The 22,997-nt window shown below is 40.0% G+C and overlaps 1 protein-coding gene and 1 long non-coding RNA gene across 4 annotated transcripts; one reads left to right on the top strand and one right to left on the bottom strand.

The window, feature by feature from the left end:
* Positions 1-2,507: 2,507 nt before the first annotated feature.
* Positions 2,508-7,110, top strand: LOC127530471 (uncharacterized). The gene is made up of 4 exons (XR_007937045.1): positions 2,508-3,385; positions 4,819-4,912; positions 5,039-5,075; positions 5,687-7,110. It is a non-coding gene; the product is annotated as an uncharacterized LOC127530471 (long non-coding RNA).
* Positions 7,111-8,681: 1,571 nt separating this feature from the next.
* cfap58 (cilia and flagella associated protein 58) lies at positions 8,682-22,956 on the bottom strand. Of its 3 annotated transcripts, none has more exons than XM_022204867.2 (18): positions 22,844-22,956; positions 21,714-21,983; positions 20,584-20,732; positions 20,337-20,487; positions 19,684-19,878; positions 18,879-19,016; positions 18,487-18,646; positions 17,669-17,751; positions 17,154-17,345; positions 16,899-17,060; positions 16,182-16,328; positions 15,326-15,466; positions 15,025-15,248; positions 14,431-14,539; positions 14,159-14,263; positions 12,519-12,638; positions 12,147-12,271; positions 8,682-12,003 (listed from the first exon to the last, which is right to left on the bottom strand). In XM_022204867.2, the coding sequence occupies exons 1-18, from the start codon at positions 22,847-22,849 to the stop codon at positions 11,892-11,894; spliced, it is 2,589 nt and encodes an 862-aa protein (XP_022060559.1). In that variant the 5' UTR covers positions 22,850-22,956; the 3' UTR covers positions 8,682-11,891. The 3 variants fall into 3 exon arrangements, 2 of the variants coding, with proteins under 2 accessions (XP_022060559.1, XP_051793114.1); XR_007937039.1 differs by lacking the exon at positions 8,682-12,003 and adding an exon at positions 13,251-13,329 and having other exon boundaries at positions 12,149-12,271; XM_051937154.1 differs by lacking the exons at positions 8,682-12,003; positions 12,147-12,271 and adding an exon at positions 13,251-13,329 and having other exon boundaries at positions 12,459-12,638.
* Positions 22,957-22,997: the final 41 nt, after the last annotated feature.

Raw genomic sequence — 22,997 nt, 5'->3', positions numbered from 1 at the left:
CAGCCTAAATTTCAGAGTAACATGTTTAAATTATGTTCAATCTTAAGATGGTCTCTCATTTGAACATTGCCGTACAGATTTTTTTTCTTTCCTAATGTAGATGCATCATTCTATCGTATTGATTGGCACACAAATAGCAGCAAACCGCTGTAAAATGTATCACTGTCCCCTGTGACCTGGATTTAAACCAGCGAAATTGAACAGGATCCAGAGTCACCTTAAAGTCCACATTAAAGCTCGTGTCCGGAGTTTTAATCGCAAACTCTGAGTTTGAATGCAACGTCTCCCAAAACACTGTTGGTCCCACCCTCCCTCTGATTTCGCGAGATACCTAGTCACGCCCCTTTATTTGTGCACGCCCGCAGTACCTGAGAGGAGTGCCCGGAGTGCAGCAGCATCTTGCCCGTTTTGCTGTTTAGAGCGGATGTTTAGCAGACAATGGATATATCCGAGGTAAGTCCACTCTTCTACATTTAGTACATTTTGTAAATAAAGGAATTACGTTAGAATTCTGTATTGAGTCTAACTTGTCCTAATACCAAAATAACATGAATCTGCTAGGATGAACGAGTAAAGTTTCAATATATGATTACACTCGTGTATCCCTCTCGATGACGTTGTTTATCAAACTTAGTGCATTTAAGCGTGTATATGTGTTACATTGTTTATTTATTTCTATCTAGAGTTCAGAATTGCATGACTCCTCTGACGAAGAGTATGTCCCAGACGCCCCAACATCTTCCTCCAGAGGTTGGGCATTTAAACGAAGCCGTCAGGTGGGCTATGGAGGCCGTGGTCGCGGAGCGACGCGAGCACCCCGAGCCAAAAAACGTCCTGCAGTCTCCCAGGAGAATCTTACAGAGGAGGATGCTGCACGCGTCCAGGACTTACGTACTCGCCGCATAAACTTTGAACCAGTAAATCATTAGAGTTTAAAACGCAGAGGTGTTTAGTAGCTAACATATTTACTCAAGTAGCCTAATAGTCACGTAATCCAATGAATCCAACACATTTTAGTCAAGCATAACCTAAGTAAAGTTTCTTAGGTACCCGTAGCCTGTGGGCTACAGATACGGCACTTTCCATTTGCCAGACAGATATGGACCCGTACGCGAGTCTCGCGAGTCAAGAAGCTGCTAACCACTGCAAACTGTTGACAGGTAAGCAAAGGTTAAGGTTAGGGTTAGTGTTAGGGTTAGGTTTAGGGTCCGTACCTGTAGTACCGATGCTACGGGTCTGTACCTCTAGCGTCTACCGGGAGTCACGTGACCAGATCTCGCGTATCTGATTGGCAAATGGCAAGTGCCGTATCCGTAGTCCACAGGCTACGGGTACGGTCCGTACCTCTAGCAACAACCAACAAAAATACAATTTAATTGGTTAATTATGAGTAATAAAGTTTATCAAACACAAACTTCATCACAGTTGAATAAGAAGTCGAAATGCTTTTGCTGCTGAAAGATTTGTTACAGTGGCAAAAAATTAACTCAAATAAGAGTACATAAACTCAAGTAAAATTCAGAAGTACTACATTCTAAAGCTACTCAAAGTACTATTTCTTCAAAAGGTTTCTACAGTAGGCCTATATGTAACTGAGTACACTTCACCTCTGATTATATGTAACGTGTCATTTTGTATTTGTACATTACAACTTTATTTCTCTTTTTTAGGAAAACATCAACAATCTAAGCCAACAACAAGCCCAGAATGTCCTGCAACGTGTTTTGGAATGAGAGCCAGGAGTTATTTTTGATGTTCTGCTTGAGGCTGGACCTGCTGCTAAGAGAAAGTGAAGGTGAACATCAGCCTTCATGGTGTGTATGCACCAATTGGAGAGAAATGCCCACAGACATTGAAAAAAAGTGCTGCCAGCAGCATCCACTGCTCTGCATTTCCACCATGCCACATATGCAGGCCTTCATTCTGGAGGAAGGAGTGCTACGTCTTGCCCGGCATCTGTGGAACAACCTCCGTGCACTGTTTGACGAGTCTGAACCAGGGGACGATAATAGACAATTTCGTCATGCTGCTTATCGCCAGTATGTTGCCTGGCAATATGGAAGACTTGGGTTTGGTAACCGCGTTGTAATTCCAAGTTGTGTGGTGTGGGCCATTAGAACTAAATATCCAGATGCCAATGGTAGTTACACGGGTTTCATTCCAAGGCGACTGTAGTTACTGTTTCAAGAATTATTTTTCAAGAATGTCAGCGTATCTACAACCAAGTAATGAGCTGAGTACACAATAAAGAACTGAACTTAGCTAACGTTATAGTTAGCTAGATACGCTGACTTTCACGCTAGTCCTAAATGTCAATATTTTCACTGTTTATCAAACTTACATTCTCACATTTCACTGATAATTTGTACATCTTACCTGTTCAAAAGAAATGTTACCAAAGCAGCATCCGTTTTGATCCCCTTCAACATGCGAAAGTCACGCCACCATTGAAAGGAATCACCAAGATAAATCCGATGGCAATCACAAAGACGTTTGTCTAGAAGCTTTGTCCCCGGACTTTTTATTGGTTTACTTTTTTTAGAAGTAGATGTAGAACTGCTTGGCCTGACAAGTCGTGGGATTGGTAACTTTTCTGGAAGTTGCTGATCCATGATGCTGTCTCCTCCACAAGCAAAACAAATGTGTGCGCGGTTGCATAGTGCGTAGCTCGTGCACCTCTGCATGGGCTTGCTTGCTGTGCACGTAATCGTTGATTGACAGCATGACAAAGCAGAAGCTCGAACTTGATTGGCTAGCTGCCGAACGGCGCTTTTTGGAATAACATGGGGGTTTATGAGAGGAAGGCGGAGCTCATGAATAAATTTTCATATCGCATCATACTAACATTATATTATAGTATCGAACTAGACTAACACATTTAAGCTTTGTTAAACAATGATACATAAATTGAAAACAAACGGAAACGCCGGACATGAGCTTTAACGACACAAGTGTATGTAATATTAACTTTTAGTTTTAATGTCCCAGTTTTTTTGTTTTTTAAGAAAGGTATATTCAGTATTGTAATCTGTATTTATCACATTATGTTGTAGGCCCAAATTTAGCTATAATTCAAAACTCAATGATATGATGTCACACCTTATTAAACAGCAAAACTGCACAGCAAAGGTTATATAAACTCAGTAAGAAATGACAGTTTCTTCACAGACCATTCGTGACTTGTGCAGAAACTCATCTGTGAACAACAGAATATTTTTAGGTATACGGCTTTGTAACTTCATGTATAAACATCATTAATTTATGAGTATGTATGTCTATTTACTTGTTACCCCAGACACAACAGATTATCCAGCACTTGGAAAAATTGTCCTCCATGTCTGGAACAGACAAGCAGCTGTTTGTCACAGAGGTCCTTGTCCCAGAGGTGAGCTAATGAGGATACACACAAAATAAGTCATTACTAAAAGACTTTAGTAACTACAAAAGACTTTATATTTACAGTAAAATTAGTGAGTGACTGATGACATACGCATCAAAGAGCTATGAGTGTCAATGTACTTTGAAGAATTTGGAAAAATGGCACAGCAATAACAAAATGTAGGCAGGACTTCACATTGTGATAGGCATGTAAACAACACTGATAGCTGTTTTCATTTATTTATATTATAGCCCCCTTGGTCATGGTATCAACTAGGGCTGGGCGATATGACGACAGATATCGTCTGGACGATAGAAAATGTCTATCCTTTTATGTGAAGATATCGCAGTTATATATTTATATCGCAGTGTCGCAAAACACGCTTTACGGCAGTATTTTATGTCACCGACGTGCCTTACGGCAAGCCCAGGCACGCGGCCGCATATCTATGCGCGGCCCCGGCAGTATTGCCAACTTAGCGACTTTCTCGCTAAATCTAGTGACTTTCCAAAGTGTCCTAGCGACTTTTTTTTGTCAAAAGCGACTAGCGACAAACCTAGCGACTTTTTGTGCCGTTTTGGAGACTCTGACAGGGAAACTCGGATCATTCTGCAGTTACTGTCCTCAACAAGCAGCAGGTGCTGCTGTGAGCTTCTCCCTCCCCCTCCCAAAGCACAGGCTGTCAGTCCAGGAACCCCACAGCAGTCCCAGTGTCTGATCAGGGGAGACCCAGATCACTCCGCGGCCAGACGACAGATGAATCGCGCATGCACAAAGTCACTGCAGATCCCATCCCGACTTACGGAGCGGAATATAAATGAAAATGTTTTCTTCACTGTCATGCTAAAATAAACCACAGCATTTAGCCTCTAGTTAAAAAACAGATTTTGGGTGTTTTACAATCACTTTTTGGTCTCTTCCACAACGTTATTCCTCTCCTACAACGTTGATTACAATTACATGCAAACTGGGAAATATGCACACGAACAACCAGCTCAAACCGACGAGCTTGTACCTAAAAGAGGGAACTTCTGTCATATGGCGGTGGTTTGGATTTAAAAAGACAGACAAGGATCAGACTACCGTACTTTGTAAGGTATGCCCGATCCCATTCATTCATTGAATTTTACCAAAAATATGCTATATCGTGATGTATATCGTATCGGGATATAAAATAAGCTATATCGGGATATACAATTTTGGTCATATCACCCAGCCCTAGTATCAACACACTTAGAATCAATTACAATAAAAATCAGTAGAGGGAGTAGACAACCTAATAAGCATGAAAAAACATGAAAAGACAAGAAAAAACAGACACTGATCTAACAATATGAAAACTCATTTCTACAAAACATTTATTTGGCAGTGTGAGTAATGGTGGTACCATTTGACACACTTAGGTGGAGTAACTAAGCTTCTTTTTTTTTTTTTTAAAGTTTTGATTCGGTGGTTGCAAACCAACAGCAATATGTGCCGCTATCAAGCAGAATCCATGCTTCTGAAGAGCACATCTGCCAAAGGAGAGACAAGGTACACAACATTGTAACACTTTGTGGGTGCGAATGCCGATGTGTGACATAAACAAATTTATGCAGCAGGTCTTGGCACAGTGGTTTTTCACCAGTCAATTAATAAATAATTTTCCATTACTTTCAGAGCTGAAACCACAGTAACAGAGGAAAATACAGAACCTGTAAGAAAGTATTCTATTTCTGCACTATCCAACAACTCAATATCTACTTCTCAGAAAGTAAAGTATGTGATAATATTTCCTTGAAACTCTATGCTCTGTGTTGCTTGAAACTTATACAGAGATCTGTACATTGTCATATTCATTATTTTATGTTCTTATAATGGCATAACATTGCAGTTGAATAAAAACCTGGGAGATGAAGTTTGTCAGTGTTCTGCTGCTTGTCTGTAAACAGATTTATAAACAGACACAGACATCCTTCACCTAAGCAACACCATTCTGCTTCTCCTAAGGGATCCTGTAAATACAAAAAAAAAAAAAAATAGAAAATACAAAAACTTTAATATTAACCTTATTAATCCCGTAAAGTTTTTCACGTTAGATGTATGCTGCATAATAATAAAATATAGCAATGCTTAACTACGTGGCATGAGGCAGATTTTATTTGCTGCCAGTATGCATTAACTGGGACAAATAATAATAGACAGTTTTAATATGTACCAAGTGTGATCTCTTTTAAGAGTGTATTGTAAATACTCTGTAACTTTAAAAACTAGTTGTGAATGATGTATACGCAAAATACCTTGATGAGGTTTTTCTCTTTACTGCAGGGAACAGTGCTTCTAATGCATGCCATAGCTGCAGCTGACTGGTGCAAGAAGCCCAAATTTGGGGGAGCCTTGAAGCTGCCAGCTGTCATTTCAATGGACAAAGACGAACAAATGGAAGTCCTCAAAGAACTGCAGAGCTGGGAGGGTGAATATGATGAGTCCTCTCCGATGGAAATGATGTCATTTGTTGTTGAAAAACAGGATGACTATGAGAAGTTCACTGAAGAAACAGTCGACAAAAAAACATGAAAATGTTTGCCAGGTTTGAGGAGGTTATGAACCTGAGTAAATAAAGTAATCCAGGAAAACACCCCCTCCCACCCACACACACACCATATATGTTGTATTTACTATTTTACTTTTTTGTATTCTGTATTTTTTATAGTGTATTAAAATGGTTAAGAGTTGTTCAAGAAAAATATGATACACACACCTTATATTTTGTATTTTATTACTATATTTACTTTTTAAAAACTTTTGTTGTATTCTGTATTTTATTTATAGTGTATTAAAATGGTTAAGAGTTGTTCAAGAAAAATATGATACACACACCTTATATTTTGTCTTTTATTACTGTATTTACTAATTGACTTTTTTGTATTCTGTATTGTATTTAAATTTTAATAGTAACTAATATTTACTTTCAGTTTAATCAGTTTAAATTTCATCTGCTTTTAATTGCACAACTTTATTTCTGTGTGAGGCTCTGATGAGAATTCTTCAGAACAGCATGGAGACGAGGGAGGGGGCTAAACGCTGATTGCTATTCATAGCAGAGTTGCTGGAGTGCTAGTTAAAAAAAAACAAACAAACAAAACTTTAAGATCCCAATGCACCGTGGCATGAATCGTGGCATTTCCCCAAACAGCGGTATAAGTACCGGTACTGGCATTAGCATCTCTCCCAAACAGTGGCATTAACCGTGGCATCTCCCTCAGACAGCGGGATAAACCGTGGCATGTCGCCCAAACAGCGGTAAAAATACTGGCATTAGCCGTGGCATCCCCTAAACAGTGGCATTAACCGTGGCATCCGGCGGTAACACAAAAAGTGTCACTGTTAGCTGCCAGTGCCACCAATGGGTCTTGCCCCTACTGATCTGTGAATCTCTTTCCAACTTTACCTAACTGGAAAATCATCGGTTTTTCCGATTTACTCCAAAAATGAGCTAATCTCGCCTTTGAGCTCCCACACTAGCTGACATACTTTCCCCAAACTTAACCAGCGGACATGAGAGTGGTAAAGCAAGTCCTTGTGATCAGGATCAGTTTCTTCAAGAACCTTAATGAACTGATGATGCTGAAGCCCTCTCGCGCCTATAAAGTTAATGAGTTTTATGACTGGCTTCACCACATGATGAAGATGCAAAACAGACTTACGGAGCGTTTCCTGATGGATTATGCAGTGTAGGAAAATCACATCCAGCTCAGGGTTTTCCTCCTTCACCTTATCCTGGATAAGGTCAGCAGTCCGACGTTTTTTTCCTGTCGAGTTTGGCGATCCATCCGTGGTGACATTGGAGAGTTTCCACCACGGCAGCTTCATCCTCTGGATGACCCCAGACATCATCTCCTACAGTCCTCTCCACGTGTTTTCCCTTTCATGGACTCCATGGTCAAAAATTCCTCCGTTGTCTCAAAATGTTCATTAATCCCTCTAATAAAAATTAAAAGCTGAGCAGTGTCTTTTTGTGTCATTAGTTTCGTCCAGTACTAATGAATACAGCTTGAAGGACTCCGCTTTTTCGTTCAGTGAGCTGGCTAAGTCTTCATCGATTAGTTCAACACAGCAAGTAACTGTCCTGCTGATAATTTGTTTCAAATTTGTTTTTGCACTCTGGACACAGAAGACCTGCTGTCTCTACCATGCATTCTTTCAAAAACTCCCCTTAAGAGAAAAGCTTGCTAGCCTTTGCTATTCGAATGCTAGCAAATAACTTGCCTTCGTGCTTGACTCTTGAATCGTGGTTTGCAGAAAAAACGTATTTTACTCAGTCTGTAAACTGGCTGCCAGCCTCTGAGCCGTAGCTGTCCGTTCTTGCGCTGACGGACTTCAACGAAAAAATATTTAGTAGTCCACTCCTTCTGAAACACTCGACACTCACTGTCGACTTCTCTTTGCTTTGATCCACATGGCAGGGCTCAATGCAGTTGTAAAGTAGAAGAAGAGAAAAGAATCCAACAAAGGTCACTTGTGTCTGGAGCGCGCCATCTTGTGGGCTAAACAGAAACGTCGGGTACTGCAGGAGAAGGCCTAATGAATGTGGTCTTCACTGTAATTTCGTCAATTCTAATATTGACAAAATTATTAGTCGGGCCGGATTGAAAAGCCCAATAAGCCGCATGTGGGTTAGGGTTAGGGCTGTAGTTTGCCCATGCCTGGGTTAGAGGGTGATATATTTCTATTTATTAAAAAAAAAACAAGGTCTGTACCTTTCTTGGCTAAGCCCTATGAAATGGCATTTGAGCAGTTGAATTCAATTTCATTCAAATTGCAGTGTCCAGATTTGATAGTCTGATTGACAGCAGTCCACACACTAGATACGAACTCGAAGGGGGTGAAAACTGATGCAGTCACTTATTTTCCATTTTATGTTTTCTAATTTGGCATTACTTTGCAGAAATCTGTTTTCATTTTGACATGATGATGTTTTATTTTTGTAAAATATTGTTAAAAAAAAGGCCTTGGGTGGCACTATGCTTTTCCATGGCGAGTCTTTTAATTTACATTTTTTTTGCAAAATGAAGAATAATTGTGTGTGTGTGTGTGTGTGTGTGTGTGTGTGTGTGTGTGTGTGTGTGTGTGTGTGTGTGTGTGTGTGTGTGTGTGTGTGTGTGTGTGTTCATTAGACTACCTAACACACAATCTCTTTTCATCATTTTCCTTTTTTTTTAGATAAATTGTTGTTTCCCAGTAACATTTTGGTTTTGGAAAAATTCCGAATGGCTCTAAATTAGGTTTGAGGTGGTGAAAACATAAGGGACATTGGCCTAGGTTTATGTTTAGTTATTTTATTAAGTTTTACAGGGACAGTGCAACATTAACAAATACACCAAAATTAAATACATTCATGGGCATGTACACATAAAGCAATCACAGAACAACAATTATACAACATAAAACAACAAAAGATACAAAATGCATAAGATAATTAAAGCTGCAAGCAGCCAGGACCTGATTAGCTGGCCTCCACCTGCACATGATCTGCTGATGACAGATGACACACACCTGGACACCTCATCAGCACAGCACACACCTGCAAAGAGAGAGAGAGCAAGGCCGAGGGAGGAGAGCCCTGCCACAGCTCACAGCCTAAGCTGTGGCTGTAACAAAACATGTGACTTTGCAGGTGTTAACACCTTATTTTGCAAAGAAATGAACACATTCTTGCCATCTGCAGATTGCACTTTAAAGAAAAGAGCCTTTATTTGTCACGTTGAGAAAAAAACGGAATAAAATGTTCCCTCTATCATCATGCCTGTTCGCCTGTAGTGGACAAACAAAATATATATAAATATAAGTAAACGGAGTGTGAGATCTCCCTGGTCGATAGAGTGCTTTGAATTTCATTATGCAACAAGCTGTCCGGCCGTTGTAAACGAGGCCCGTGAAAAAGAAGTGATCGCTGGATGTGATAAAGATGAAATGTAATAGTTTACGCCACCATGAATCTGATTGTAACGTCCACACTATTAGAAAGGCCGATAAGAGCATTTATGACTATTTGCTTGGTGTCATAAAGGGAAGTGGGCTGTTTGATTAATACGAGCAGCTGGTCGGCTCCAGGTTCAGCACATTCTGATGTTGCATATAACTTACAGAGGCGGTTTATGTACTAAAAATGTGATCTGTCACACATGTGAGATGAGCAGAATTATGACTAACACATTCTGCATTTCCCCCAAGTCCTGCGTTTGATATGCACAATGTGGAAACATGGGTGAGTAATGCTTTTGTTTTCACCAAAGAAATATTTGAATATTTACATCTGTGTTTTTCAAAGGAATGCTAGTAGATTCAGTGTGCTTGTCTGTATTTCCTGACATCCAGTGGTGATTACGGGGACATCATTTCAACAGACAGAGGGTGCTATATCACATCTCATATTTATAACCAAATGTTATGGTAATGTTATTCAGATTTTTTTTGTCTTTAAAAGTTCAAATGCATAATTGAATGACTGAACGACTTGTTGTCTGTGATACATAGTTGTTGTAACAAAGAAGCAGTGCGACCTCAACAGATCCTTGCTGCTCCTGTGACCATGGAAACCTCAACACATTGGAGAACTGAAGGATTAAAACCGTGTTTATTGTGGGCCTTACTCAAACAGCATTATGGTCTGTTCATTTCACTTTAGAGATCTTCATCAGGGTAGAGAGAAGTGATGAGCTGGGAAACATTTCTTCATACATCTGTACATTAGCCTAGCCGTGCTAGACAACCCACGGCAACGAATTTAATTCTCTGCCAGGGTGGGTCTAGTTACCCTCCATAAGGCTCGAGGCTGGATTCTCCTAAAACTGGCCGGACCAATCACCATGAAGTTGTCAGGGTGGCTGTTGCCAGGTCTGGATAGTGCCCTTCCCTCATGCCCTTTTTAGGCGTTTCCTGTGGCTGGGTGACAGGTGATCACCATCTCATTCATCAGCAGGATCCGCGACAGGTGGCACACCTGCAACCGTGGCTGCATAAAGGGAGACACCACCCACCCTCCTTTGCTGGATCGTAATCAGTGCTCGTAGGGTTCACTGCCTATGTTCTTAGATTCTGTTTGAGTCCTGTCATCCACTAACCGCTGCTGTCCTCCGTTCGTTTCAGGATTGGACTATCTGGTCTGGCGACCACCCACCTGGCAGTCATTGCGCCATCTTCCACCCGGCACGCCGTTTTCACCGGTTTCCAGTTCAGCTGTGACCCATCCCGAGCATCCCCCGCAAAGACTAGTATTGTCGTAATCGTAGTATTGTTGGTTGAGACCGTAACCGTAGAGAACCGTAGCATTGCTCACGTAAGAGCAGCCGTTTGTTAGTTTGGTCTGCTAGAGACCGCCGTAGAATTAAAGTGACTAGTAGTATTGCTCAGTAGGAAACAGCTGTGTCTAATTTGTCTGCTGGAGGCTAAGTGCGGCAACCGTGCCGCGGAGAATTGCAGAGGTTCCAAGTTTTGTTATTTTATAAACGCTATAGTTTTTCAAGCCGTTGGTTTTCGCTTTACTTTCCGTTTTATTCATTGCCCGATCTGTACGCTCTTCAATTTAGTTTGTGAATAAAGTTGGTGTTGCATTCACGTGAAGTCTGTTCATTCCCTGCACCTGAGCTCTCCCTCGTATATCGTAACAGAAGTGTAGAGTCAGAAGGCCGGCGTAACTAAGTGACGACAGAGGCGCGACGATTCTGACAGAAACAACCGGCGCACAATAAACAGTTATCTTTCAACTCGGCTTTGGCCACAGCCCTTAAAGATCTGAAGCTAAAATTCAACTTGAAAGATAAACAAAGGACGGCACTGAAGTGTTTCATTGAGAAGAAAGACGTATTTGGACTTATGCCGACGGGATATGGCAAATCCTTAATATACCAGTTGGCTCCGCTGGTTGGGAAGCTAATGGGACTTTGCCACAATCCGGCGGTGCTCTAGGAACTACGTCAGCCTATTCGTTGCGCTGATTGGTTGTATACCTACCCAATTGCTGCAGAGTGATTTGAAAGACAACCTTTTAGCCCGCCTCCCTCCCTGTCGAGCGGTCCTAGACCCTTGTGCCTTCAGAACATGGGTCTAGTGCGGTTAGGCTATCTGTACATACCATGTGAAAGACATCAGATTGGATCAGTTTGATCCATCTGACTTGAATCTTGAAGACAGTATACTGCATTTTTTAAACAGAATTACCTGTGAATTAACATGATGTGAATTTTCATCTTGATCTTGTTGTAAATTAACCAATTTGTTTTCAGCAGTGTGCTGAATGATGCAGCAGTACTGCCTAACTGTAGCCCTTCCAGCCTTACAAGCCCTCGATGTATCTACATTGTTTTAGAGGGGTCATCATTGCCTGATTGTAGAGTACAAAGTATTGGGCAACCTGTGTCTTTTTGATAAGGTGACATTGAGTAGAACAGCAATTAAAAAAATAAAAATAAACAAAAAATAAAGCAACTGGTGTCAGACGGATGGATTAAAGGTCTTCTCTTTAAAAAGGTCATTATCTCCTCAGAGGGTTGTCAATCCTGAAGCCTCCTCCAGTGAAGTGAGGTTTGCTGCTCAGCTGGGGCAGGACTTCCAGCTGTTCTGCTTTAGTCTTGGTTCTCTGCTCACTAAGGAGACATAGGTCATCAGACAGTAAACAAAACTATCACTAACTGACAGTTTACATGTCAATTGCATATGAAAGCCGTACACATCAATAACACTGACAGGGACTTTCATTGGTAATATGTAAAACTAAGATCAAACTCACCTGTGGAGCTTTTTCTGACTGAGGTACTTCTTCTTAATGTTTGCTAGCTCATTGGCCAATCTTTGATTCTCACTTTTGCACTCATTCATCTTTGAGTCAAGCATCCTCAGCTCTGCTATCAGTGCCTGTGTTACCAGATTGCCATAAAAAACAGAGAAACAAACCATATTTTACCCAAAAACTCATCGTGCACCTGTTCTGATATGCAATAAATGTGTTTGAGACAAACCAGAATCGGATTGAGTTGTACAAAAAATAAGAAAACGCACAGGATTTAAGACGGAAAAGAACAATATAAAATGAAAAAACCCCAAAGAGAAAAATCCTTGCTCAGACAAGAAGAGTGTGAGTGGGATGACAGTAAGAGAAGACCTTAAGCTTTTTAGTTCTGTCTCTGATAGTCCACTGGCACTGCTGGAGCTGCTCAGCTGCTTCTGGACCAGGCTGTCGGGCCAGAATGTGCTTCAGCTCCACGTACAGTTTCTCCTTTTCCTTGGTGACAAAATCAGAAGAAAGAAACTGTCATGAACGATAAGAGAGGAAGTTTACGTAACTCATAGCATCTATTGTGATGATGACATTCAGGAAAGACAAAAACGCAAAGCATGAAAGTGTTGTATTTGTCAGAGAAAACTTGCTGTTGTTCTGTTACACATCAATGAGGTTGATTACTTTAAAATAAATGGCATTTTTATGTAATCTGTGAGAAGGGGGTGCTCTGTTGTATTCAATAATGTATTTCTTGGTAGTATCACTGAAGAGTCAAACTTTTTCAAATCCTACACATACTAGCTTTAAAATAGAGAATTACTGCAATCCTTAAAAGAAGACATTTCTAGTGAAAGACTGCTCAGTTTCTTGACACAACTAAAGGGACAACACGGATGGAGTCTACATTGTTAATTTTGTCATTAGATGCCATGAAAAGACCAAAACATACTCATGTTTATATTAAAAGATGATATCTGGTATTATAGTGTAATGTTTTTTGACTACAATGTGCTAAATTAGAAGATGATATAATCTTGGCAAATGCTATTGAATTGATGAGTAGTGTTGATATATACGTGTGTAACACATAAAGTTGAATATTCTAGTAATCACCTATGCTTTGATTGCATTGTGTGTGCAGAGGAAGGGAAAAAGGAAGGCCTCGAAGCTGTGTGTGGAGAAATAAAGACGTCTGGAAGGTAAGAAGATAGATAAATCATATGTTTTTTCGGAGATGAAATGTGCAGTGCTCATAGCATAATGGTGTATACTTAAAGTATTATAACTGTTAAAACATATTAGAAACATAACAGATGTAACATGCATGAAGTCTGTCACAAAATAACAGGGCAAAGTCTGAACATGTCATGTTCTCTTTAAAACAGGACCTAATGAACATCCAATGCGCATCTCCTCTGTAAAGTGTGACCTAACGATGAAACATGATAACCTGGTGACAAGATCTGATCAATGGATTTAGAAACATATATCGTGTCAAAACTGTCTACCAGAAAATGCGTCCTTTAGGTGTGGAAATATTCCTAACTCTCACAGCATAAAAGGTGATGCACAGCTCGGTATGTTCAGTTTGTCTTGTGGTATTATCGCCGCTAAGAACTACTTCTGGATTTTCTGTCAACACTAAATCCTGCTGCCCTCGAATGCTGACTTCTCCCGCTGATTATTTCAAAGATCTTTAAAGAAGTTTTTGGACATTTAAAAAACGGTCAAGTCTTAGACCCTGGTCCATGATGTGGAACTTAGTTTCCATGTCATTAACTTATTCAACTGTGCTGTTGTTGTTCAAAAACTATTAAACACATCAGTGGACTGCATTGTTTATGACCAGAAACTTACACAAGCAGTTGATTGTCGGCCAGTAAAAACTTGAATACATTGACTCAGAGTGCTGATGGAGAATATGGATTACACACCAGTGTCTTTTTGGAGAGCCTCCTTTGTGAGGGTGAGACTGATTATTCTAGAAAGGCATACACAGTGAATGTGTGCTGAGTGTCCACCTGTAATAAGAGTTCACGTTCCTCAAGCTCTTGGGTTTTGGTGATTAATCGCTTCTGTAAGGACTGAATCTTCTGGATGAGCTCGTATTTGCCAGGGTCGCTGCCCTGAAAGAGACAGTCGTTTACAACATGTTCATGACCTGACATTTTACTCTTTGAATAGTGTTTAAACTAAACACAAAAATCTTCATGTCACTGTGAGGATGAGGAAAACAAGTAGATCATGTTCTCTCAAGCTATCGTCCACAAACACCAGAAGATAAATCCTCTACCTCAAGTCGCCTCCATCTGTGAATATTTATTGGCTTCAGCTGTTCCTCAAGAACGCTGTTCCTCGCTCTCTCTTTAAGCAGCTGCCTTTGCAGGTGGAAAAGCTGTTGCCTACAACACAGAATGTCACGTTAGTATCATTTTAATAATTAACATATTAAGTTTGGCCCATAGTTCCCATCTGAAAACTGGAGACATGTGAAAACATCATCCAGAACCATTCAAAGACTACACCCTAATAATAACTTTAAAACTAAAGTATTGCGATGGTGACATGGCAACTGGAGTCTGAAATGTAGGCAGGAAATCTTTTTGTAATTTTTTTTTTACTACAGTGCTGGAGATGTAAGAGAAAAAAGTTACTTTGGGTTTGGTAGCCCTCAGTTCAAAAGAGGGTCTTCCTATGTGTCACTGTGTATCTCTCTCCACTTTTTTCCTTTTTTCTTTGAGTCTTGTTCTTCTACTCTAAATACTGCTCTTTGTAGGTCACCTCCTTCTTTCTCCAGCTTGCCCTGCATCCTCACTGCTTGTACTCTGCCTTCCTTCTCCTTCACTACTCTCTTTACTCTGAACAGGCCACAAATGTCTTCCTTTACCTCAGGCCCTCTGTGTTGGGTAAAGTCTTGTCCAGGATGCTCTTCTTGCGTCTGAGCCTCTTGATCTCCAGCTTGAGCAGGCGAATGTCTTCCATCCTCTGGTTGTAGTGGAAATCTCCTTTGCTCAGGATTGATTGTTGGATCCTGATCTTCTCGTACAGCAACGCTCGCTCATCGTTGCGATGTAGCAGCTGTTTGCACAGGTTGTCCCGCTCACTGATCACCTTGAAAGAGCCACAAATTATCACACACCAGTGTCTGTTGTTTCAGTTCTCTACCTTGCCCTGTCTAGCCTCTTCACCTGTTCCAGTTGTTTCTTCTGTTGAATCTGCTCAGCATCAGCATCAGCTATTATCTTCTGTAGTTTTTGTTGTTCTGTTCTCTGACTGTCGACGCGCTGCTTTGTTTCTTCTAGCTGCTGTTTGAGCGACTGCAGCTCCACCTGCAGCAGGACACAGAAATGGCAGGTTTAAAATGTCAGAGTAAAGCCCAATTTGAAGGGAACCTGTATTACCCGGGGACTAAATGTGAAAAATTACCCTGAAGTCTGTGTTCTGTGCGGTTCATTTGCACAGGATGATGAGCAGAGTCTGTGTTTTACTCAAATTTACACTCCTCATGGTTATACTAAAAGGAAGACACCAAAATGTTCCTTGCCTGCATGCTGTCTTACATGTCATCCCCTTAATCATCCTTTGAGATTTGGTCTCCTGACAGATTGGAGCTTTGCTGTACATGGTGTCTCCAAAATTGCATTCAATTTGCTCCAGATTTTCCTTTATGATTGTCATCACAGACAATCAGCTGATTTGTACGGGTCTTCTATAGTTACAGGACCTCTGAATCTGGCAAAATATGCTTGGTAATTTCAGGTAGAGCTTTTGCTTCACAAATTACAGCCCTGACAGATTCACATAAGATTAAGCATCACAAAACTGAATGAAAATCAAGAAGCAGCAAAATAAGTTCTATAATAACAGCTGTATAAAATTGTCCTAATCAGTGAAAAACATGCAGAACGGTGATCTTTCTCTTTGAAGATGGTCTGTGGTGAAGGTAAAATGAATGTTTACAAAAGCATCAAGTTCCAAGTTCAGTAAATGATGATGAGGTCAGAGCTCCATCCCACTTTAAACAACCGGGGCAGATTTGAGTACCTTGAGGGCTTCGCTATCTTTCTCCAAGTGTTTGTGCTCCTGCTGATCCTTGGCAAGGGCCAGCTCTTTCGCACTGATCTCATCTCTCAGTCGAGTGACCTGGTTGTTCATGGTCTTCATCTTCCTCTTAATTTCTGCAGTCTCTTCCTAAGTTAGAGAAATAAACAGTAAGAGGAGGGAAAGGTAAGAAAAAGCAAGAGAGAAATTATAAACATCAGCAAATATACACGACCGTTCAAAAGTTTTTGGTCTCTTAGAAATGTTCTTATTTTTGAAAGAAAAGCAGTTTTTTCAATGAAGATAGCATTAAATTAATCACAAACACAGTCTAGACATTGTTCATGTGCTAAATGATTATTCTAGATGGAAACAGCTGATGCTACATTGTGTTAGCTAATGGTGTTGAAAGGCTAATTGATGATTAGAAAACCCTTGTGCAATTATGTTAGCACATGAATAAAAGTGTGAGTTTTCATGGAAAACCTGAAGTTGCATGAGAGACCCCAAACTTTTGAACGATAGTGTATATACTGTAAATAGCAGTAGCCCTTCCTGTCAGTCAAAGGCAACGCCAGAAGCATGATACAAGCATATTTAGCCACAGCCACCAGGTTTTTATACAAACACAAGGATCTAATGAAAGACATGAAAACCCAAATGTTCCACACGCCTACTATTAGTGCAATAAAACACAGCTAACATATGATCAGCTGTTACCTGAGCCTCGATGAGGTTTTTGCTGTAGAGATTCCTTTCAGACACAACAGACTCAAGCAGGTTCTCTTGCTGTTTGAGCGTACACTCTGCCTCAGCGACTTTCTTCCTCCAGTCAAATATCTCCATTTCTCTAACTTCAACATCATTCACTTTTTGTTGCACCTGTGGAAAGGAAAAAAAAAATCTCTTAGTCAAGCCACAGTTAGTAAAAATGATGGGATGCTGTGTGCTTGGTAGCTGCTCTGCATAACCTACCTTCTGCATGAGGCTGCTGGTCTCATTGATGTAGCGGTCACGCTCCTTTTCCAGCTGGTGAATGATCTTGCGCTGCTTTTGGGCCTCCTGACGATAACCACTGATCTCATGCTCCAAGGTCTTTTTGTCTTGCTCCAGGAGCTTTACGAAGTTCTGCTGTTTCTCAGTTGACTGTAAGGCTTTGATCATGTTCTTTTGAGAAGGAAACAAGCATTGATAATACAGTCAGAGGAACACTAGAAAATACATCTTAACTGTGGTTGTAAATATGTAAGTGTTAGCACAGGGTCTATTTAGGTGAGATGTAGGAACCGTAGCTTACAGCAAACTCATTTTTTTTGAGAAATGAAGTGGTTGCTGATGTGATGTGATGATGGATGGGAGCAGAATATTCTGTGGGTCACTTCTACAGCAGCTACTCTTGTCATTGTAGTGCAATTTAATTACATAACATGCCATAATGTCTAATTTTGTATCACCACAAAACTATCTAGAACCAAAATTACACGAGGTACCTTATTTAAGATGTCTCTCTCTCGGATCAGCTCATCTATGGCTTTCTTGTCGGCTTCCACCTGCTTTTGGGAAGATTCTAGATCTGCAAAGAGAGAAGGACGGATGCATTTAGTGTACGTATTATTCATATATCACAACACACAGATCACACAAATCATAAACACACACATATATACACTACAAAAGTTTGAGGTCACCCACACAATTTCATGTTATCTATGAAAACCCACACTTTTATTCATGTGCTAACATAATTGCACAAGGGTTTTCTAATCATCAATTAGCCTTTCAACAGCATTAGCTAACACAATGTAGCATTAGAACACAGGAGTGATGGTTGATGGAAATGTTCCTCTGTACCCCTATGGAGATATTCTATTAAAAATCAGCCGTTTCCGTTTTCACCTTCACAAAGTGAGGAAACAATAGTCATTTACCACATGAACAGTGTCTAGACTGCATTTCTGTTTAATTTAATGTTATCTTCATTGAAAAAAATGCTTTTCTTTCAAAAATAAGGACATTTTGATATTTACAGTATGTAAGAAAACATGTATTTAGATGTTATTTGGATGAATCTCTAAGTGTTGGAAACATACTGCATGTATATTATGTCTAAAAGTATTATTTTTTGCTATAATATTATTGAAATGTATTTATATTTACCATCTCGCCAATCACATCAGCAGGAGACTTTGTCACTGGGACTGCGACAAAGTCCTGAGAGGTACACTGACTGATAATACAGGAGACACCCATTTATGTGAGTGTTTAAGTGCAGGTACATGTCTATGAAACATAAATCAAATGTCCTTACCTTTCTCCACAGCAGTTATCTGAGCTTTCAGTGTCTCCCTGTGCACATCCACATCAGCCTTTTGGTCCTCCATCTGGTGGAACTTTTTCTGGATGACTTCTCTCATCTTTATTTGTTGGGCAACCTCCTGACGCATCTGACTCACCTCCTCTTCTCTCATCTGGGCAAATGGAGGGTTGGAGTTGTATGAAGACGTTTTGGAAAAGGGGAGTGGATGACATGTCATTGTGCAGCCACAGGACAAGAATTTAAATCTAGCTTGTTGTACTGACCACGTTTTGATGACTCTCTAAAGTGTATAAACAGTGACACCTTGTGGTTCCTTAGAGCATAGTCATATCATCTCCTGTCACTTGTCCTCCACTTGTGTGTGTTAGTGAACAAATACGCACCTTAAGCTCATTTGTATTCTGTTGATTTTCCAGGGAGAGGTGTTCTTTGGCAGTCGAGAGCTGCTCACATTCTTGCTGCAGCTTGGAGTTCTTCACCTGCATCTGCTCCAGCTCCTTTGTGGATCGCTCATTCGAGATCTGTCACAATCAGGGAGGGAAATTATGTTTCTTACCTCCAGTAGAGTTGGTTTTAACCACAGAAATGTTATGTGCTGAAGGTTCGAAGTTTCAAGTTTTACAAATTGTTTTGCAGGTTCATATAATGTGACACCTTTGGATTTAATGAACATACTCTACCAGTCAAAATTTTGGACACAACTTCACATTCAGTGGTCTTTATTTAATTATTTTCTACATTGTAGAATAACACTAACAACATCAAAACTATAAAAGAATACATATGAAATTATGTTGTCAACAAAAAAGTGCTAATCTTCAGTATTATTCTACAATGTAGAAAATAATATAAATAAATAAAAAGCATTGAATGAAAAGGTGTGTCCAAATTTTTGACTGGTGGTGTATATGAATTCAAAAGTAAAGTTCAACAATAAAGGCCAAGTTTAGGATCTGGCAGAGACAAGTTTATTTGAGTTCAGACCGCATTTTGTAATATTGTATTGTAACCTATGTCGCTCTTCGTTTATTTTAAATACGAATTTTTAGATTAAACTTTCAGGTTGAAAACTTTTTTTTTTTTTTACAGCAAATTTGTTTACACCATAATCATTTTTACTTTCAACCAGAGAATAACTGTCATAGTGATTGGTTTTCTCAGAAGCACACTGTAGGGTATGCATTTTACCTTTAGCTCTTTAAGCTGCTGCTCCAGTCTCTGCTGCTCTTCTTTGGCCTTTTGGCCCTGCAGATTCAGAACTTTGATATCACCCATCCTGGCCTCCATGTCGATGTGCAGCTGCTTTACCTCCTTGTCAAGTTTTTCCTTCAGCCTCATCTCTCGGGAAATCTCATTCTGTTGTACCTGAAGCTCCTGCTGGAGCTGGGTTTAGACAGGCAGCAGGATGGTATCATGGTTGGATTTAATTTAGCTTTGCTTGTCAGGATCATTGCCAGTTTTTTGCAAAGGAGCTTGTGATACTCTTAGGGGGTATTGGTGAAAATGTCCCTGGAGCTAAGTACGCTGGAGAAGATTCCATTAGTACTTTTTAATGTGGTATTTATGCTTTTGTGCAATACATTTTTAGCAAGAAATTTCACATGTACTACAAAATAGACAAGTTAATCTGTAAAACGTAAATTGATGATGTAAAATGTACAATCTTTGCTGTGTAAGACAAAAATCTAAAGATAAAAGAATATATTTTGCAGATCAAGGTCATGTTTGAGACATTTTTTCTCTTTTTTTAAAAAATCTCCACCTGTAGCTTATAGACATCCCATTATCAGATTTGCATTCGAAGTCACTTTTGTGTCTATGGGAATTTGCCCTATAGTTACCTGAGAAATATTTTCCAAGGCACTCTCTCTTTGGGCCTCTATCTCTTGCTGTGTTGTGTTGGCCTTGTTTAATTTTTCTCTCAGACCCTCCGCTGTTGACAGCAGCTGATCCCTCTCCTTTGTCAACTCCTCATTCATTTTTAGTAGATCACTAAAAAAACAAAACAAAACAGAGCTGATCCCATCCACTTGACCCACAGTATCGACTCAGTAACTAGGTGGAGAGCATGGCAGGGAACAGACGCACCTCTGTCCTTGGTCCTTGGAGAAGGCCGCTTGTTGTTCAGCCATTTTTGTTAGGTCGGAAATATCTTCTTTTAAATTCCTGATGGTCTCTTTGTCCTTCTTCTCTTTATCATGAGCAGCATCAACCATTTTCCAAGCTTTATCCAGCTCCTACAGTGTAAGCAAAGGGACATTTTAGCTAATCTGAGAAATCAAAAGCGGAGAAGCAATAAGAGATCTTTTATTCCCAAACACCTCTTCCTTCATCAGTTCACATTCATGGTTCTTTATTCTAAAGGGGTGTCAAACGTAAGGCCCGTGCACCAAAACTAGCCTGCCAGAGAGTAAAATTTGGCTCACAGGATGACTTTGCAAACTGTAAAAAAATTAGAGGTGAAAATGAATACTTTCTGTGAAAATATTTAGAGATTGAACACCGTGCAATATAATGTGAGTCAGCAGCTCCAGCATGACTGAGTTTGGTTTGGTTGAACCCTATTGTTGATGTACTGCCACAATTTTTATGCATTTCTTCATGTATAAAAAAAAAGACAGGGGGATAACTTATCCTCCCTCCTTAATAATTCCCACTTTAGTTTGTGTGGTGTGTCAGAATTACTACACAGATGTGGAAATGAACAGGAATTTAAAATAATTTCTAGATCTTGACAAGTTGTAGAATACCACATTGTTCAGTTCCAGATACCTGCAACTAAATGCTTTGTGCCTTTGTAGACACGCTGTGATCTGTAAGTTGTGATACACAAATGATAAACTAAAGCATAATATTGTTGAAATTTTACTTATTTTTGCCTCAGAAATTTTAGGCCGTTCACAATGGCCTGTAAAAAGTTAGTTCATTAAATGTGACCATTGTCAGGATGTACTTTTTTGCACTAAAACAAAGGGAAAAATTTGAGGTTGTCATTATTTATCGGTTATTATGTTATGATTTTACTGGTCCGGCCCACTTGAGATCAAATTGGACTGAATGTGGCCCCTGAACTAGAATGAGTTTGACACCCCTGTTTTGCACAAAGTGTACCACAGCCTTCCTGTTTAAAACGATGGAGCATCAGGTTCATAGTCTGACAAATAAATTAATAAGAGATGCTACACTGTATTGTGGCCTCTTGTGTTCTGGTAATATACCCTCTTTAGTGAAGTTATTGTTGTCTCATCCTCTTGGGACAGTTTCAGGGCAGCTGCCACTTTCGTTGAGGTAGACACAATTTCTGCATTCAGTTCCCTGCATTTAGACATCAGCCTCTTTTCATTCTCTCGTGACTTCTTCAGTGCAAGGATGAGCTTCTCGTACTCCACACGAATCTTGTCCATGTTCTTGTCCTCAACCAGCTCACTGAGGACCATCTGGAACTCGTCTAAGGACTCAAAAGACTCCTCTCCTACTGGTCCTTTCTCCTGAAAATACAGCAGAGTCACAGCCTGCAGGTGAACATGTGCCTGGTGGTGAGAACGGACTTAGCAAGGCAAGGCAAGGCAGGTTTATTTGTTTAGCACCCTTCATGTCGAAGAGAATTCAAAGTGCTTTACATAAAACATTAAGAGCATTGCAGTGAGGTGCAGATAGTTAGATAGTTAAACGGTATTGTGCAGATTTTATGTGTAGGCGTATGAGAAAAGAAATGTTTTTAACCTGGATTTAAAAGTGTCTAATTTAGTGAAAGTTTAATTTCCACGAGCAGTTTGTTCCTCCTCAGTTAGATAGTAAGATATAATAATACATGTACTTATTGTGGACCCAGGAACCACTTTCCACACATCAGAAACAGCAGAGAATCTGTTCCACCACCAGCCTATCATACTAAACTGCAATGAGGACGTATTTGTATTTTGTCACTGCAAGCTGCAACAAACTGCACTAATAACAGATTACAGTAAGATTACTTAAGACATTCTACACTACCAAACCTTGACCATTGTCTACTATGGGACTAATAATAGAACATTTCAAAAACACATTTCAGAAATGTTTACTACAGCAGGCTACACAGGTAAGTGAAAATTACTTTACCTGAAATGAATTCACTTATATAACTAAACCACCAACGTAAAGTATTTGACTCCCTAATCTACAGTAGCTTAAAGTCATTCCGAATAGCCGAATGATGAAATTAACATTAGCAAACATGCTAATAGCCAACTTTCCATGCGAAACTTTGTTGACGAGAGCTTGCTACATTTTAAGTCCCGTTCTGTTGAATGTCTAACTCTCAGTCTACGTTAGTGTTTTCTTGACAGCTTTTTAAAAACAAACTCACCTCCATTATATGAACGGATATGTCTGTATATAACTGTTTCTTTTAGATCCTCACAGTTAGAGCAGCATTGGCGTTTTATCAACGGAGCTGTTGACGTTAGTTGCTTAGCAACCTCTGATCTCGCGAGAGAAAGAGTCACGGGTTTGCAGGGTTA

Source organism: Acanthochromis polyacanthus, chromosome 17 (genome assembly GCF_021347895.1).
Source record: "Acanthochromis polyacanthus isolate Apoly-LR-REF ecotype Palm Island chromosome 17, KAUST_Apoly_ChrSc, whole genome shotgun sequence".
NCBI classification, from domain to species: domain Eukaryota; kingdom Metazoa; phylum Chordata; class Actinopteri; family Pomacentridae; genus Acanthochromis; species Acanthochromis polyacanthus.
The sequence above is the reverse complement of the archived record's forward strand: the minus strand, read 5'-3'. Positions and strand labels throughout refer to the sequence as shown.

What these genes read in the sequence shown, in the direction of transcription:
- cfap58 (XM_022204867.2), bottom strand. An exon ending in CCAGCAGCCTCATGCAGAAG is followed by an intron (nt 17,061 to 17,153) that starts GTAGGTTATGCA and finishes TCCTTTCCACAG; the next exon opens with GTGCAACAAAAAGTGAATGA. An exon ending in AGAAGAAACAACTGGAACAG is followed by an intron (nt 15,249 to 15,325) that starts GTGAAGAGGCTA and finishes GGCTCTTTCAAG; the next exon opens with GTGATCAGTGAGCGGGACAA.